The following is a 17,859-nucleotide window of genomic DNA, read 5'->3' as shown; positions in this document are numbered from 1 at the left end:
TAAATGTTAGCTATTTTTATCATTTTGAGGAGGAGCTTGGAAAGCATTCAAGTGCCCTACAAGCTTTGGAGTGCTGATTTTCTTGTTATATACTATTATTATAATGGTTGTTGGACTGAGCAGTAACAATGACCACAGCTCTCATTTGCTGAGTGCTCAGGAGGCACCAGGCTGGGGTTTCTCAGACTTCTGAGGCTGCCTCCCTGGGGGGAAATCAGGTCCTGCTCCATCGTTGGAGGTCCATAGCAGGGTGGGTGATTCATCCTGGAATCTTGAAGAGGTTTGGAACTGGGAGTGTTTTTCAGGGATCATGACCTTGAGCCCTGCTGGATTGCTTTCAGGATGATTCCATTGCTGATGAGTACACCGTGGACATCGTGGGGAATCTGCTGTGTCATTTGCCAGCGACCATCATTGAAAGAGGCATCTCCCCTGGGGCCTGGGCTGCGGCTCTGCAGGGCCTCAGAGACTGCCCAGACCTCAGCCCTGAGCAGAAGGCCGCGGTGAGGCTCAGGCTGCTGGAACAGTGCGGGTGAGAGGGGCAGGGGCTGGGCTTTGGGGGGAAGTTGTTCTGGGTGAAGGGACACCAGTGTTGCCTCTCAAAGGAGATAGGTTCTAGTTAGGATGAGGTCAGATGTGCTATTAGGATAGTTTTGGAAGTGTGACCTTTCTTCTTTTGGCTTTGGGGTCCCTATGAAGTGGGAACAATTGTATCCACCCTGCAGGCTTGCATGGGTGAAAGTGACTCAGCTTGGCATGTGGAAGGGACAGTTTTGAAAAGATGGCCCTTGAAAATACAAAATGTTGGTATCATGATTTTAAAGACTATTTTTTTTGGGGGGGTACTGAGGATTGAATCTGGGGATGCTCAACCATTAAGCCACACCCCCAGCCCTTTAAAAAAATATTTTTATTTAGAGACAGGGTCTCACTGAGTTGCTTAGGGCCTTGCTAAGTTACTGAGGCAAGTTTTGAATGTGATCCTCCTGCCTCAGCCTCCCAAGCCACCAGGATTATAGGTGGCTTTAAAGACATATTTTAAAGAGTAGTTTTAGGTTTACAGCAAAATTGAGAGGAAGGTATAGAGATTTCTTATACATCACTTATACAGTCCTGTAGCTTCCCCATTGTTAATATCTCCATTTGGAGCGGCACATTTATTACAGTTGAAGAATTCTCATAGACATCACAATGTTGTCACTAACACCAATATCCACAGATACATTAGGGCTCATTCTTGGGGTTGGGCATTCCCTGGTTTTGGACTAATATATAATGACATGATAGTGTCATACAGAGTGTTTTCATTGTCCTGAAAATCCTCTGTTCCACCTACTCATTCCTTCCTTCCCCTCCTCCCTGGTCATCACGGATGGCTTTTCCAGAACGTCATATAGTTGAATCATATGGCCTATCCAGATTGGCTTCTTTCACTTAATAACATGCAGTTAAGACTCCTCCATGTCTTTTCATGGCCTGGCAGCTCGTTTCTTTTTAGCACTGAATTATTTTCCATTGTCTGGATGCGCCACAGTTTATTTATCCATTTGACTACTGAAGGGCATCTTGGCTGCTTCTGAATATTGGCCATTGTAAATAAAGCTGCTATAAACATTCATGTGCAGATTGTGGTGTGTGTGTGTGTGTGTGTGTGTGTGTGTGTGTGTGTGTAAACAAGTTTTCAGCTCCTTTGGGTAAATACTAAAGTGTATAATTGCTGGATCATATTGTTAATTTTGTAGGAAACCATCAAACTATCTTTCAAAGTGGCTATACCATTTTGCATTCAATGAAAGAGATGAAAGAGAGTTCCTATTTCTCCACATTATTGTTGTTTTTGTAATAATAATAATTACCATTACCTCCAGGTGTGTGAGAACTCCCTGGAGGAAAACAGAGCTCTGCTTTCCCGTAGAGAGTTTCTGAGGGAGGTCAGACATTTGAGTGGGATGCAGCTGTCAGTCAATGCTGAGATGACGAATGCTCTTTTGAGTGATTGTGTCGTGGGTATTGTACTGTTATGTAGAGTTTAACACCAAGGACTCAGGAGCCAGAATATTTGTTAAAATTTTGCTTCTACCATATACTGTTCATGTGGCCTGGGAAAACCTCATCTTTCTGCAGTTTAATTTTCACATTTGTCGAATGGGGATAGTTATAGTCCCTGTATGGTGGTTGTGATGATGAAGTGAGTTAATATAGTTAAAGAACTTCCAGTAGTGCGGAGCACGCAAGTGCTGGGACCACTGTTTTACTACCAGGACTAAGGGAATAGCTGCTGTTAGGACAGGTGCAGGTCTTGCTTTCATGGTCTAATGGTCTAATGGGATAATATTTTTATTTTTTTCTGTGGTGCTGGGGTTTGAACCCAGGGCCTTGTGCATGCGAGGCAAGCACTCTACCAACTGAGCTGTATCCCCAGCCCCTAGTGGGATATTTTTATCAAAGAAATAGGGGTGGGGACTCATTAAGGGGTGTTTAGCCTTGATGCTAGAGGGACCCTCACTGCTAATTGGGTAGATCTCCTTAGATATAATGTAGCACACTTCATGGTAGACATTTTCGCCTCTTTGAGAACAATAGTAGATTCTGGGTCTGTTCAGTTATCCTGTCAAATTCAAAAGAAATTATTTTCTTACTGTAAGAGAAAACTCTTTCGTGACCTGTGGTTATAGCTCAGTGGTAGAGCACTTTTCTAGCATGCAAAAAGCACTGGGTTCAATCTCTAGCACCATAAGAACAAAAGAGGTGGTTACAATAATACGAAAAGAACAACAATATCATTACTCTTCTTTGAGAAGGGGGAGGAAGGACACATGGTGATATAAATGACAGAAACTCAATGATTCAATTCAAACTAAAAAAAGTGGGAATTTGTTGAGTTCAGAAATAGAATGTAATGAGAAAGTCTAGGGGTGGACTTCAGGCACGACTGGATTGGAATCTGTTCCTCCCATTCCTCAGCTTGGCCTTCCTTGGTATGGCCCTTATTTTCTCTATTTGGTGATTGGCTCCAGTATCCTCTTTACTAGGAGTGATTCCAGAAAAGAGAGAGCCACTCTGGTAGGTCCTTCAAAATTTCAAGGGATGATTGGTCAGTCTGTGTCACATGCCCTTTATTTATTTATTTATTTGGTCAGTGAAGTGGGATCGTGTGATTGACAGCCTCTCTGGGCATTAAGGACGGGTCTGTTCTTGAAAGTAAAGGTTGCTGGGTACAAGGATGTCCATGACGGATGTCCATCGCAACATGGTGTTTCATTTTGCTGCTTATCATCTCTTCTTAGGCTTCCTCAGAACTGGACGGCTGAGACGACAAAGGACTTGGGACCTTTTCTAGTACTTTTCTCAGGAGATGAATTACGCCCTATTGCCAGAAAGGTACCTCTCTGCCCCATCTGAAGAATTTAAGAAGGTCGAAGGAGTTTGAAGGGGAGAGAAAGTGTGGTTGTCATACCCCACTGGGTTTGCACCATCTGTGGTTGGGGAAGGTTCTTTTTTTTTTTTTTTTTTTGCTACAAAGAGGTTAGATGTTTCCAGTTTCATTCTGAGATGCCCAGAGTTCAGGGAAAGGGAGTGAGGTGGCAGCTGAATGACTCTGGTCCTTCCTGTGGCCCTTCAGGCAAATGTATGCATGACTCAAATCTCTGAAGGACCTGCTATGGTCATGTTATCTGTCATCTCATGCGCATGCACATTCAAGGTCTTGTTCCTTCCAGTGCCATATGCACATGTGCATGGTGTCCAGGGTGTGCAATCACATACGTGAACACCATTAATCCAAAACCAGATCACTGAGCCCAGCACTCTACTAGGGAAGTCACTAAAGTAACTATCCAAGATTTAGACAGTTTAGGCCAAGATATGTGCAAAACAAATCAGTCACCTTTTGCTGCATGCAAAGCCTTATGGCTTGCAACAATAGCATTTGGTCTGTGGTCCCTGGGGCAGCCCTCTGTGGAACCCTGTCTTTGGGGCCCTCTCCTCATGGTACAGGTCTGACATTCCAGATAAAAGAGTGGAAAAGTACAATCATTCTTAAGGCCCAGGCTGGACATTGGCATGCTTCTTCTGCCACATTCCAACCACCAAGGCGATTCATGTGACCAAGCCCCACCTGGAGGGGCAGGAAGTAGTCTCCTGTGGAGATGGAGGGTGGGGAAGGAGTAAATGTTTGCCTGGTTACAGTCAGACCTACCACAAAGCACACCCACACACTCAGACCTGTACCTGCACACGCAGTCTGCACATGAGCGTGCTTCGCAGGGCTTGAGCACAGCACATCGCCAGGGTCACGCACACACAGCTCATCCTCTAACGTCTGGTCATAGCAAAATCACCGTCCAGGTGTCCAAACATAAACAGTAGGTGCATAAATATTATATACTTTATCTTGTCTTTTAAAAAAATCAACTTATGAAATAGAAATCATCCTGAATCAACATGGTGAGATCTCAAAAACAGCGTAGAGTTACGAAAGCCTGAGTTGCAAAAGAATGTGTATGGTAGGATACCAAGGACATGAATAAATACTAGCTAAATTAATTTTAAGCACTTGCAGAACAAGTCTATGTATAAGGTAAGTTTAAAAGTGTGCCTGAGAATGGTTAATGCCAAATTCAGAGTCACAGTTACTTCTGGGGAAGGAGAGAGACTGAAGGCTGGGGAGGGACCCATCAATTGTATCTGTGATGTCTTATTTCTTAAGTTGAATTGTAGGTACATGGGGTACATGGGTGTTTTGTTGTATTATTCTGTGTATATATATATTTTGATGCTGGAAATGTTTAATAAAACAAGTAGTACATGCTTCTGGTTAAAAATCCCAAGTGTTCCAGAGGCTATAGGATGAAAAGCAAGTCTTCCTCTCACCCCAGATTTCTACTCCCAGCTTTTCTACTCAGAGCAGCCGCTCTTTGCAGTTTCTTGTGCATCCTTTCAGAAAAATGCCACCCACGCACACACACAGGCTCCCTTTTAACAACACAAAATGGAAAATACCAGTCTGCCGGTTTGTTCCCTGCTAGACTCTTTGCATCTTTAACAGCTAACCACAGTCATCCATTGCTTAATGATGGGGGTAAGTTATGAGGAATGCATCATTGGATGATTTCACCGTTGTGCAAACTTCATAGAATGTACTTACACAAACTAAAGTCACTAAGTGATGTGATCCTGTGGCCTGCATTGACTGAAAATGTTGTTCAGTGGCACTTGCTGTACTTTTGTATGACTGGCTTCACAGTAGGTTCGTTGATACCAGCATTACCACAAACACGTGGGTGATGTGATAGGATGGCTATGACATTACCAGACACCAGAAAAGTTTTAGCTCCATTGTGAACCTATGGGACTGTGGTCGAATGCGTGGTCCATCGTCAACTGAAAGGTCATTGTATGTTGCTGGACAGTCTCTTTCAGCAGTTGCCCACTAGAATCACCTGGGGACACTCTAAAATGAACTGATCCATGGTCCCCACTCCAGACCAAGTGACTCAAATCTCTGAAGGTGAAGCCTGGATATCTGTAGAATTCCCAGGTGATTCTTACCCATAGCTGACTTAACTTCCAACTCTTATTCTGAAGATTTGGATAGAAAGCGTAACTACACAAACCAAGTTGCTTTCTCTGTGGGAGAGCTGGGACACAGTGGCATGTGATGGTATAAGAGCTGATGAGTTCTTTGGGCTCATAGATAGGGCTCCCAAGAATGGACAAAGTCTGATATTGTTCTAGATGGGAAATGATACCTTGTTCATGGGCACCAAGCTCCCTCACTGCTAATCTCCACCCAGAACCCAGAGGCAGCCCTTCTGTACCTCCTTTTTATGAAAAACATAAAGTTTTAATATTAGCCTGAAAAAAGAGGAGGAGCACCCACGTTTTTTTTGTAGACATTATCAGATTGCTCTGATAATGAGGCACCTTGTAACAGTCCCACAGAAAAACAGGAGTGCACGTCTCCTACATCTTGGCCAGCATTAAGTATTATCACTTTATTTTATTTTTGACAATCTGATAGATGAAAAGTGATGTTGGTTAATGTGGAGGTTGGGTATCTTTTTTTAGGATTGTTAGTTGGACCATGTTAATTGGGCTAGATTGTTATATGAACCATGTTGGTTGGGCTAGAGATTAAATTGTTATGAGAAGCTGCCCTAAAGAGAAAAACAAACAGATAAATAACCTGAGGCATTAGGCAGCATTGTAGTTTAAGCTCTGACTTAGATATGTGTAATGTGCTTTAACTATTTGTTCTTTTTAACACACACAGTTTCCTGATATCCTTCAACAAACAGCTTTCAAGATGGCGGGGACTCTGCTCCCTAAAGAATTCCTCTGGGCTGTCTTTGAATCTGTTCGGAACAGCAGTGACGAGAGCCCCAGTTTGGACCCCACCCCTGGTGAGTGCTTCTGGGGTATCTGATCCTGTGCCAGGGTCCCTGACATTTAAAGACCTCCTTGTCCAGAAGACTGGATTAAATATTTGGAAAGTACTAGAAGGCAAAAATCCACAGGCCAAAGAACCACACCTTAGTAAAGTGATTTGAAAACATGTTCCACACTCCTTACCAAACCTAGTAGGTATAATGGGTGGATGTGTGTAAGACACATTTCAATAGGATTAGCTTAAAAGACCAATATGGTTTAGCAGCCAAATACTGCAGTGATGGGGGCAGTTGGGCCAGATTTGAATCCTGAGCCTGTCATTTACCGGCTCTGCGACTTTGGGTAAACTCTTTGACCTCTCTGTGCCTCAGTTTTCATTCTCTCTTAAAGTAAGGGTAAAGAAAACCCTGAACCTCATTGGATTATTGTGAAGATTAACAGGTTTAAATCTGGCATATAGGAAAGGCTCAAAAATATTAGACATTTTTATTATCCATACTGTGCACCTGCTAAATGCAGACTTGTGCTAGGCACGAAGAGACAAAATCAGTCAAACCCAGTAATAATTGTGGTAATCATAGTTCACAGTCAGTCCTTGCTTGCTTTCATCCAACAAATATTTATTGAAAGCTGATTATGTGATGAAGAGAAAAATTCCCTGTCCTCACAAAGCTTATTTTCAAATGGGGCATAGCCAGACAATTAATTCCATACATAAGTAAAATATGTAGAATGTTGTTTGGTGATAAGTACCAAGAAGGAAGGTAAAGTAGGGAAAGGTCTGAGAATGTCCAGTACTGAAAGTGGAGTATTTTTGGAGGGTGGGTGGGTACTGGGGATTGAATTCAGGGGCACTTGACCACTGAGCCACATCCCCAGCCCTGTTTTTGTATTTTATTTAGGGACAGGGTCTCACTGAGTTGCTAATCACCTCACTGTAGCTGAGGGTGGTTTTGAACTCGTGATCCTCCTGCCTCAGCCTCCTGAGCTGCTGGGATTACAGGCATGTGCCTGAGACTCCCCACTTTTGTTGGTGGGTGGGGTCTGCCTAAGGTGCCGGCCTCTGCAGTCAAGAAGTGCCACTGCTCTTAATGGTGGGCCGTTCCCTCCAGTGATGCAGTAGACCCAGCAGCTCTCTGTGGATTTCTTCCTCCTGGGTTCTTGTCTTGTGAATTCCAAGAATGAAACCCATGGACCACGATGAATGAGCATGGGAGTAGGATTTTTTGAAAAAGAGAACAGAACTCTTGTGGTGTAAGAGGGGACCCAATAGTGGCTTTTCTCTGACCAAGTATGCTAATCTAGGGGTTTAAGTAGCACCTGGGTCACTGATCCAATCTTAGGCTAATTATGGTTTGGAAAAGTACTAATGCTATTGGTCCAAACTTATGGTAATTAGGGTTTGGAAAAGTAACGCTATTGGTTAGCCCTGAATCCCATTCAGGTTTGCCTTCCATTTTCTCCCTGCTTCAGGAAGCGGAAGTTGGAGTTGCGCATGCTCAGTGGGGTGTCTGGAGCTGCAGCTCTGCAGTGCCCCTCTGCAGCGGGCATCCCCACTGTGTGCAGGCTGGGTTGCTGCAGGGTGACGGGTCAGCTTGCCCTGGCTCACCTCAGCACTAGACCACTGCCCCTCAGGCCACCATGGCAGGCTCCTCATGGCAGCCCTGCTTCCTGCCTGGGCTTCAGACCAACCCAGCTGCCACTCTGCTGCTTGGCTACTCCCTTGCTACTTCTCAGCAGGGACCAGTGGGCTGGCTGCATGGCTTGGTGGCTGGGGACCCATGTCAGTGAGAGATCAAAATGTGGAAGAGAACCATTAAGGAAGGTCAGATGGAGACGGTGATGTTTGAATGAAGACCCAGGGGGATGTGGGAGTAGACCACATTGATTGTCATGCCCACAGCCCGGTTGCCTAGAGACCAAAGGAAACACCCAGAGATGGTGTATGAGGCATAAGGCTTCACTGAGAAATGCTTATGGGAAAGGTCCAGTGTTGACAGGCTGAACAGGTAGCACCTGCTCCCCTCACCTCTTTGCCAAGGTGCTTCCTCTGCCTCAAGGCATTTTGTCTAGTAGCAGCTGGCTGGACAAGTTCCGTAGAACCCCCAGTTCCCCACAAGTCATTCCTGAGAGAGACTTTATATGTCAGGCTGCAGGAGCAGTGACATCACCAGCATTATTAGCTTGCTTAGTCTGCCTGCATGACCAGCATCTCAAGGAGCAACTGTCCTGTTGTACATGCAAGACATCAGCTTTCTACAGATAATGCTGACTTTCCCTGGTTCCCAGTGTGCATTAGAGACAGACAGTGTCCTTCAAGACATTCCTGCTCAGGCTTGCTCTCATTGTTCCTGTAACTTGGCTAGGTTTTGGAGATTAGAAAGGGGCATTCGAGGACATGGTGTTTTACTGCCTTCTATTTTCTATAAGTTTTCCAGACAGAGAGAATACAATGGGAGTGGGAAAGGGATGGGAAGTGAGAAGCCCATGTCATTGGAAGAACAGGCCAGGCAGATAGGGCCTGAGGAAGGAAACCCTAAGGACTTTGGCTTTTGCTCCAGGTAGAGGAATCCTGGGTATCAAGCAAAGAAAGATCCCAATCTGATTTGTATCCACCGTAGGTTATCTTCTCGTATGCATTGTCTTGTACTCATTTCTATTCTGTGAGGTGGGCACCACGATTCTCCCATTCTCTTGAGGAGGGAAACTGGGGTTCAGAGACATTAAGGAACTTTGTCAAAGTCACAGAGTTAGTAAGTGGCGACTCTTGGACTTGTGTCCAGAGCTGGTGGTGCTGACTGCTACCTTCTGCTGCCCTCAGAGCTGGCCATCTTTGAGTCATATATCACATGACTCTTACTGTGGTCTGTGGGAAGCAAGTCTTTCCATACCTGGGGAGGAAGCTGCTACCAGTACATAGACAGAGTTTTCTTAGTTGATTCTTGGTATTGATTGCTGCTGTGATTTTAGTGATCAATAAATTAGCAGGATTACTACTTTGCTTAATTTGAGTTAATTTATGTCTGTGTTCATTCATCCTCCAAATACTGGCTGAGCATCTACTATGTGCTAGGCTCTATTCTAAGCCCTAGACACACAGCTGTGATAAGACCAAGTCCCTGCTGTACCATTCAACCCTTCTGTTTTTCTCTAATTCTGTGCTGTCATTAATCCTGGGAATTCAGGAGAGGTGGGTCTTTAGTCCCCTAAAAGTATGTTGTAATAAAGATGTTAAGGATCACAAATGACACCATTGATCTGGTCTAGTTTGGCCTCTTGATTGGAGTCCAGAGAGTTCATATTGAAAAATGCAGTGAGAAGGGAGTGACTACAGAGCTTGGGAAATACTTTGGCCTCTGGTAGTGCTGGTGAGTAGTCAGCATGAGTAGAGGTTGGCTGCTAAAACAAAAAGATCCAGGACTGCTCTTAAAGGGCCTTGCACTTCCTCCCAGTCTGGGCATACTGAAGCCAGGAAGGACAATATCTCATTTGTGCATTAGTAGGTAACTAGTTTGTCTATGCAAACCTCAACTATTCAAGGACTAAAATGGATGGGTTTCTCCTGTTGCTGAGGAAAATGCAATGGGTCCATTTCTCTTCCTTCCTGGGATCAGAAGGCCACAGCTCCCACTATGATTTTTATGGATAGAAAATCACCCTCTCATTTGGATAAAAGTCTCCTTTTTAATTACCATGGAACCCTTAATGCTGGGTTGCAAACTCAAATATGTAGGGGGTCAGGTAGGTGACATAAATGATAATAATGTCTAACATTTACTAAACACCTTCTGTATGCTTCTAAGTGCTTTCTATATAGTAACGCTCACAGTTTTCTTAATCATCTTACAAAGTGATTTTATTCCCATTTTATAGACAAGGAAATGGAAGCACAGAGGGGTTAAATGGCTTTGGATCTGAACCTGAAATCAGATCTGTTTACCAGCTCCTATTGCCCTCCAGGGGTTTGCAGTCCAGTTGTGACATTGTAAAGCTGTTTCTTTCCCCATGTGGATGTGCAGGATGCTGGCATCTCCAAGATTTGGCTTCCAGATAGTTATCAAAAAATGGCAGAAGTGGGATTTCAGCTGGGCTCTGGGCCCCAGCTCAGCCTCCCCACTCTCCTGCCTCTTGGGAAAGAATGGAACTGGTGAAGACTCTTATTCAGTAGGGAAGCTGACTAGCATTTCCTGAATTTCTCTTCCCCACCCCATCCTTCCCTGCATCTCCCCATTCTTCAGGTTGCCAAGGAGTCACAGCTCCCTCCTCTGATGACATCTTTAAGTTGGCCGAGGCCAACGCCTGCTGGGCCCCCGAGGACCTCCTCTGCATGGAAGAAGACACTTTCATCAGGAGCGTGGAGCTGCTGGGGGCTGTCAGGGGTTTCAGCCAGCCTCAGCTGTTGACGCTGAAGGAGAAGGCGATTCAGGTAAACTGCCCCACAGGGAGGAGGCTCAAGTGGAAGGACAGTCACCACCCAATTCTGGCCTTGCTGCATTTCTACACCTAGACTCCCTCCTTGGGGGAATTTGCACCTACATGATCTTGTTGGAATTTCACTGCCTCTGCTCAGTGAGGCAGTTGTGATCTCCTTATTTGAGAAAAGGGGAAACTTCTAGTTCTTCCCTCTTAGGGCATCGACAGAGAATGGACTGAAATGCCTCTTGGCATCTTGTGGCTGTTCAGTAAATTAAGTTCTGTGTGTGTTCTGACCAAAGCTCTTTCCAGGGATTCTGCCTTTTCTTCCTCCACTGGGAGAGCCCCAACTGCTGCCTGCAGCAGGTTTTCTCAGCATCTGTTCCAGACTCACCTGAGAACAGCAGGAAGGAGTAAGAAAAGAGAGCAGGAAGTAGTTGGCCATCTTTAAAAAGTTCCCTTTGAGTAGCTCAGGTTAGCTGCTGGGATAGTTATGAATATTTAGTTACTCTCATGGGGTTAAAAACATCACATCACTTAAATTATATTTACAATTCTTTTTAAACAAGAAATCTGAGTTTATGGCAGAAAAGTCAGAAAATATTTAAACAGAAAATCAGTCATAATCTTTACCCCAGGATAAACAAGGGTGATATTTGGGTATATTCATCTGAAGCTTCTCAGATTTGTGCATGCATATAAAATAGAGTTGTAGATTTCATACCCATGTTTCTTTAGTATCCAAGGGGTACTGATTCCAGGACCCCCACAAATACCAATCCATGGATGATCAACTTCTTTATATAAAATAGCACAGTTTTTATATATAAACTACAATTCCCAATACAATATAAATAGTTGTTATACTATATTGTTTAGGGAATAATGACAAGAAAATAAGTCTGTACATGTTCAATATAGATATAATTTTTTTTTTGCAGTGCCAGGGATTGAACCCAGGGCATCGTGCAAGTTAGGCAAGTGCCCTACAACTGAGCCACGTCCCCAACCCCAGATGCACTTTTTTTTTGAAGTTTTTTTTCCTGGTACTGAGCATTGAACCCAGGGATGCTTTACCACTGAGATACACACTAAGTCCCTTTTTAATTTTTTGTTTTTTTAAAGATAGGGTCTCACTAAGTTGCTGGGGCTGGCCTAGAGCTTGCACTCCTCCTGCCTCAGCTTCTCATTGCTGGGATTACAGGTGTGCACCACTGCATCCTGCTTCTGCATCCTGTATTTTTGATTCATGATTTGTTGAACCTACAGATTGCAAAACATGCAGATGCAGAGAACTGACTTTATTCACATATAATGTTATAAAAATGGCATCATACACACTGTTCAATAACTTTCAACATTCAACAGTTCTAGAGTGCTTACTTTACCATATTAGATATATAAATCTGTATCAGTATTTTATATAGCTATACAATATTTCATTTTATGGCCAGCCTTTTTTATTTATCTAATTGTTAGTCTTTAAGATTTTATATATATATATATATATATATATATTTTAATTGAATCAAATCCAGGGCCCTGTGCATGCAAGGCAAGCACCCTACCAACTGAGCTATATCCTCAGCCCCTATATTATATTTTTAAAGCCTTAAGGTGCTTCTTTGTAATGTCTTTGGGTACTTATCTCATATTTCTTTTGGGCTAAATTCCCAGAGGATGAATTTCTTGGCGAAAAAGTGTTAAGTATCTAAAAAGCTTTTGATCCACATAGTCAAATTACCCTTTCAAAATTATGTACTAATTTATATTCTCAGTTAACAACAAACAAGGGCATCTTTTGCCTCATGTCTTCACAATGTCAGAGACCACCGTTCTTTACATTCCTTGTCAACATAATGGGGCAACATGGCCTTCTTTAATTATTTTAAATGAGCATTTTTTCTTTCATGACAGAGAATAAACTTCTTCTCATATGTTTTCTTCTTCTGTGAATCTCCTGTTAATGTCTTTTTTTTTTTTAAAAAAAGAAAACAAAAATGTGGTCATGATTTGTAAGAGATTTATATATTAAAGAGACCCTAGGCCGGTCAAGGTGGTATAAGCCTGTAATCCCAGAGGTTTGGGAGGCTGAGAGCAGGAGGATCACAAGTTCAAAACCAGCCTCAGCAAAAAGCAAGATGCTAAGCAACTCAGTGAGACCCGGTTTCTAAAATAAAAATACAGACTAGGGCTGGGGATGTGATTCAGTGGTCGAGTGCCTGATACCCACCCCCTGCAAAAAAGAGACCCTATGTGTATTTAAAATATACCATCTTAGTTTGCTCAGGCTGCTATAAGAAAATATACAGGATAACTTACAAAAACCAGAAGTTTATTTTTCACAGTCTGGGAGCTGGGAATTCTAATATCAAGGCACTAGAACATTCAGAGTCTCTAGCAAGGGCTTGTTCCTCATAGACGGCCTTTGCTCTCGCTAGCCTCACTCAGTGGAAAGGGCTCGATAGCGCTCTGAGGTGTCTTTTCTAAGGGCATGAACCCATTTGTGAGGGTGAAGCTCTTATGACCTAGTCCCTGTTCACAGGTCCCACCTTCTAATACTGTCACATTGGGAATCAGGTTTCAACAAATGATTTTTACAGGGACATAACAATTAGACCTTAACAAATGCTGTCATTATTGTTTGTCAAAGTTTTTTTCCTCTCCATTCAAAGGTTTGGAACCTCCCTTCCTTCTGGAGAGAACACCACATCGTCTCCCTGGGACGCATTGCCCTGGCTCTTAATGTGAGTGAGCTGGAGCAGCTGGACCTCAGCTCCATAGACACTGTGGCTTCCTTGAGCCAGCAGACAGAATGGACCCCAGAACAGGTGGGTGGATGTCACTGGATCTTTTAAACAGTCTAGTTCTCTCTTAATTTTGCTTATATTTTCCTTTAGATTCCTGAACATATTTATAGTGTTTATAATAGCTGCTTTCCTACCCTTACTGCTAATCCCAACCATCACTGTTATTTCTGAGCCTGTTTCTGTGAACCAGTTGTTCTCCTAGTTTTGGATTGTATTTCCTTGCTTGTTTGCAAGCTGAGTAATTCATTGTGTTTGTGGTTTTTTTTTTCATTTTTATTGGTGCACGTGATTTATACAGAATGGTGGGTTTCACTGTGGCATATTCATGTAGACATAAAACTAAAATATAATTAATTCCATTTGCCAGGACCTTCCCCACCCCTTTTTCCCTCCGCCCCTCGCTGCCTTCCTCTTCCCTAATGGTCTTCCTTCTGCTTTAGTGGCACCCCTTTTTGTCTCTGTTTCCCCCCCTTCAACATATGAGATAAAACACGTGATACTTTTCTCTCTGAGTTGGACATTTGGCTCAAAATTATTGTTTCTAGTTCAATTCATTTTACAGCAAGTGATGTAATTTTGCTTTTCATTAAGGCTGAATAAAATTCCCTTGCGAATATATACCATATTTTCTTTATTCATTCATCTGTCAGTGGACACCTAGGCTGATTCTATAACTTGGCTATAGTGGATTGTGCTGCGATAAATATGGGTATACATTGTATCTCTGAAGTACACTAACTTTAAGTCTTTTGGACAAATACCAAGGAATGGTGTAGCTAGATCATAAGGTAGTTTTATTTTTAGCTTTTTAAGGAAATGCCATACTGATTTCCATATTGGCTATAATAATTTACATTTCCGCCAACAATATGTAAGAGTTTGTATTTCCCTGTATTCTTACTAGCATATATTTTTATTTGTATTCTTGATAATTGCCATTCTAACTCGAGTGAGAGGCATCTTCAATGTAGTTCTTTATTTGTATTTCTTTGACCTGCAACCCTAGTCATTTTGACTGGTTGAATTATGTATTTTACATGGTTGAATGTCTGATTCAGTTGGATTCCTTTAAAGATTATTAGGTCTTGTTTTGGTCTGTGTTTAAATTACTTACCAGTCAGTTTGATCCCTTTCTGTCCTTCTGAGCTTCATTACAGCAAGTCCAGAGTGAATTTTATTCTGTGGTTCATGTTCCCCCGTTACTGAGACGTCACTCTTCTATGACCTCTGCCTGGTGTGCCATGCTCTCTCCGCCCTGGCTGGTGGAGATGTGGACTCTCTCCAACTCCATGAGAACCTTTCGAATGACTCTGCCTGCTTCCTTCTAGTGACTCTTTCCTTGCCTCTACGGAATTTCATGTGCAAATATAGACTCAGTCCTCCAACAGTTATCTTTGCAGATTTCTAGAACTCTCTCTGTGTATTTTTCACTTCTCTCATACTTCGCCCCATAAAGAATAGAAACCCTTGCTTCTCCAAACTTGGACCCTTCTCTCTTTCTCTGTGTCTCTCTCTTGTAATTATTTATAGAACAATGCAGATTGGCAGTTCTCTGGGGCTGCTTATATGGGAAGAAAACATCCTAAGAGTTTGATTCCATTTCCTCTGGGGCCACCTGTGATATTTATACTGGCTTAGAATTGGGCCTGGGCACAGAAATTGTATCTATAAAAGATGACTAGCACATGCTTTTCTTTAAAAAATATATGGTTAGACATGCATGTTTTATCACATAATAAATATTTACTGAATAAATGAATGCTGAAGCATTCTCTTCTTAGAGGGGTCAGTGGAAGTGGATTGCTACTTGTGACGTGTTGAAGTGAACCAGCGAGGAAGAGCAATTTGCCGTGTTTGTTTTTTGTGAATTTTTGACCTTGGATCTGAGTCAACTTGGCTGGCCCTCTGGGTTGTTGGCTTCCCCCTCCTGCTCCATGACCTGGAAGGTGCCTCGGGGCAGTGAGCAGGGGCAATTTCAGGGCTTGTGTTATTTGTTTTTCTTCTTTCAAGATTACCATCCTGTGCTCCCTGTTGTACAATATTGGAATACAGTTGTTTTATATATTTTGTTCAGTTGTCTAGTCATTTATGGTGAGAGGAGAATTCTTGTGGTCATTAATCCTTCATGGGCTGAAATGCTTGCCAGAATTTGAATTGCTTCAGCTGGGAGAGATGTATAGGGCGTCAAGTCCACGGGACTGGTGGGAAAGGAAGTCCTAGATTCTCCATGTCGGCCTTGCAAGCTATTTCAGCACAAGGCTTAGACACTCGTTAATTAGCAATCTCATAAAAATGGGTCTCTTTCTGTCTATATCCAAAGACATAAAAATAGCATACTACAGTGATGCAGCCACATCAATGTTTATAGCAGCTTAATTCACAATAGCTAAGCTATGGAAACTACCTAAGTGTCCTTCAACAGATGAATGGATAAAGAAAATGTGGTCTATATGAACAATGGGATATTACTCAGCCTTAAAGAAGAATGAAGTTATGGCATTTTCAGGTAAATGGATGGAGTTGGAGAATATCATGCTAAGCAAAGTAAGCCAATCCCTCCAAACCAAAGGCCAAATGTTTTCTCTGATAAGTGGATGCTAATCCATCATGGCGGGTGGGGCATGGGATGAGTGGCGGAACTTTGGATTGGGCAAAGGGGAGGGAGGAGAGGGGAAGGGGGAATGGGGGTAGGAAAGATGGTGGAATGAGATGGACATTATTATCCTAGGTACATGTATGATTGCATGAATGGTGTAACTCTACTTCGTGTACAAGCAGAGAAGTGAAAAATTGTGCTCCATTTGTATACAATGAATTGAAGAGCATTCTGCTGTCACGTATAACTGATGAGAACACATAATAAAAAATTGTCAAAAAATGTGTCTCTTTTTCATTCATTTTTTAAAATGTCTCACCATTAACTCCAGTCATGGAGTCACTCTGGTCAGGGGCTGAGTGTGTTGTTGATTGGCCAGGCTACTAGCAGGAGTGGAATTCCTCTTCCCATGACCGCCTGAGCTGAGAGTGGGAAGGGGCATGTGGAGGTTAAGGTCCCTTCTCCCCACCACCCAGAGATGTCCACATGGAGTCCCTGGAGCTGGTTCATTGCCTTAAGGAGCAAAGGAGTCTTTGCAGATGTGATTCATGTAAGGGTCTTGAAATAGATTATCCTGGTGATCCCAGTGTGATCTCAAGGGCCTTGTAAGAAGGGAGGGACACAGAAGCGCCACAGCTATAGAAGGTGACATGAGAAAGGAAGCAGAGGGAAACAGAGAGATGTGAGGGTGTCGGCTGTTGTTTTTGAAGATGGAGGAGGGGCTATAAGTCAAGGAAGGCAGGTGACCCCTGGGAGTGAGAAAAGGCAAGGAAATGATTTCTCCCTAGACCCTCTGCTGATTCATTGTAGGACTTAAGACACCCCCCCCCCCCCGCCAAACTGTAAGTGAATAAATTTGTGTCATTTTAAGTCACTAAGTTGGTGGTAATTTGTTTAGTAACAATAGGAAACTAATCCAGAGTAGTTCTTGAAAGGAAAATTGGTGTGGTGTTATTGAACATAGGGAGAATGGATGCCAGGCAGGCAAAATCCAGCACCTCTCAGGAGCTCTGGGTAATCGAAATTGTCATATCCCATAACCAAGTGGCACCATTTAAACAGAACACAGTGTGAATGGCATCTACCTGGACCTGGGCAACCTGGAGGTACTGGCCACAAGGCTTCAATGAGATGATCAATTAAACATTTTCAACAATGTCTCGAACATAGAAGTCAATGAACTTAATTTTTCATTACTGTTGCTGTCATTATTGTCACTGTCATCATCACACTTCCTCCCTTGGGTTAGTTTCTTTGTTTGCAAGATGAGAGGGTTAAACCCAGGAATCTGAAGTTCCTTTCACTCCAACATTCTATAATCTTATGATTCTGTGGCTCTAAAACTGGTTTTGACTCGTTCGAGAAGTGCCACATCACATAGCTGATATTAAAATCATTTCTATTTGCAGTCTGGGAGAAACAGAAAAATATATCCAACTTAGAAGCTGGAGTATCTCTTTCCCTTTGCACCAATTTTAATTCCCATGGATGGCAGTGAGATTTATCAATATGTTTGAAGAGGATATGAAAATCTAACATTTGCATATATCATTTGCAGTCAGTTCCTCAACTTTAGCTCCCAATCAAACCCTTAAATGCATGTTTCTAGATTAATAGTCAGACCTGGAGGAACTACATTAACAGATAGTT

The 17,859-nt window shown here is 42.8% G+C and overlaps 1 protein-coding gene across 9 annotated transcripts in view; it reads left to right on the top strand.

The window, feature by feature from the left end:
* The window catches only part of Otoa (otoancorin), a 134,251-nt gene that overhangs the window by 44,659 nt on the left and 71,733 nt on the right, over positions 1–17,859 (top strand). For 7 of the 9 annotated variants that reach the window (XM_078024220.1, XM_078024221.1, XM_078024219.1 and 4 more), the window contains 5 exons: positions 342–532; positions 3,288–3,381; positions 6,275–6,404; positions 10,629–10,816; positions 13,479–13,634. In XM_078024220.1, the coding sequence (XP_077880346.1) occupies positions 342–532; positions 3,288–3,381; positions 6,275–6,404; positions 10,629–10,816; positions 13,479–13,634 (759 nt within the window). Of the gene's footprint in view, positions 1–341; positions 533–3,287; positions 3,382–6,274; positions 6,405–10,628; positions 10,817–13,478; positions 13,635–16,035; positions 16,233–16,341; positions 16,359–17,859 lie in introns of those variants that run through there. The other 2 variants (XR_013426997.1, XM_078024223.1) reach the window with 2 other exon arrangements.

This window comes from Ictidomys tridecemlineatus, chromosome 10, assembly GCF_052094955.1.
Source record: "Ictidomys tridecemlineatus isolate mIctTri1 chromosome 10, mIctTri1.hap1, whole genome shotgun sequence".
Taxonomy (NCBI): domain Eukaryota; kingdom Metazoa; phylum Chordata; class Mammalia; order Rodentia; family Sciuridae; genus Ictidomys; species Ictidomys tridecemlineatus.
Note: the sequence above shows the minus strand (reverse complement) of the source record. Positions and strands in the feature narration are given on the sequence as shown.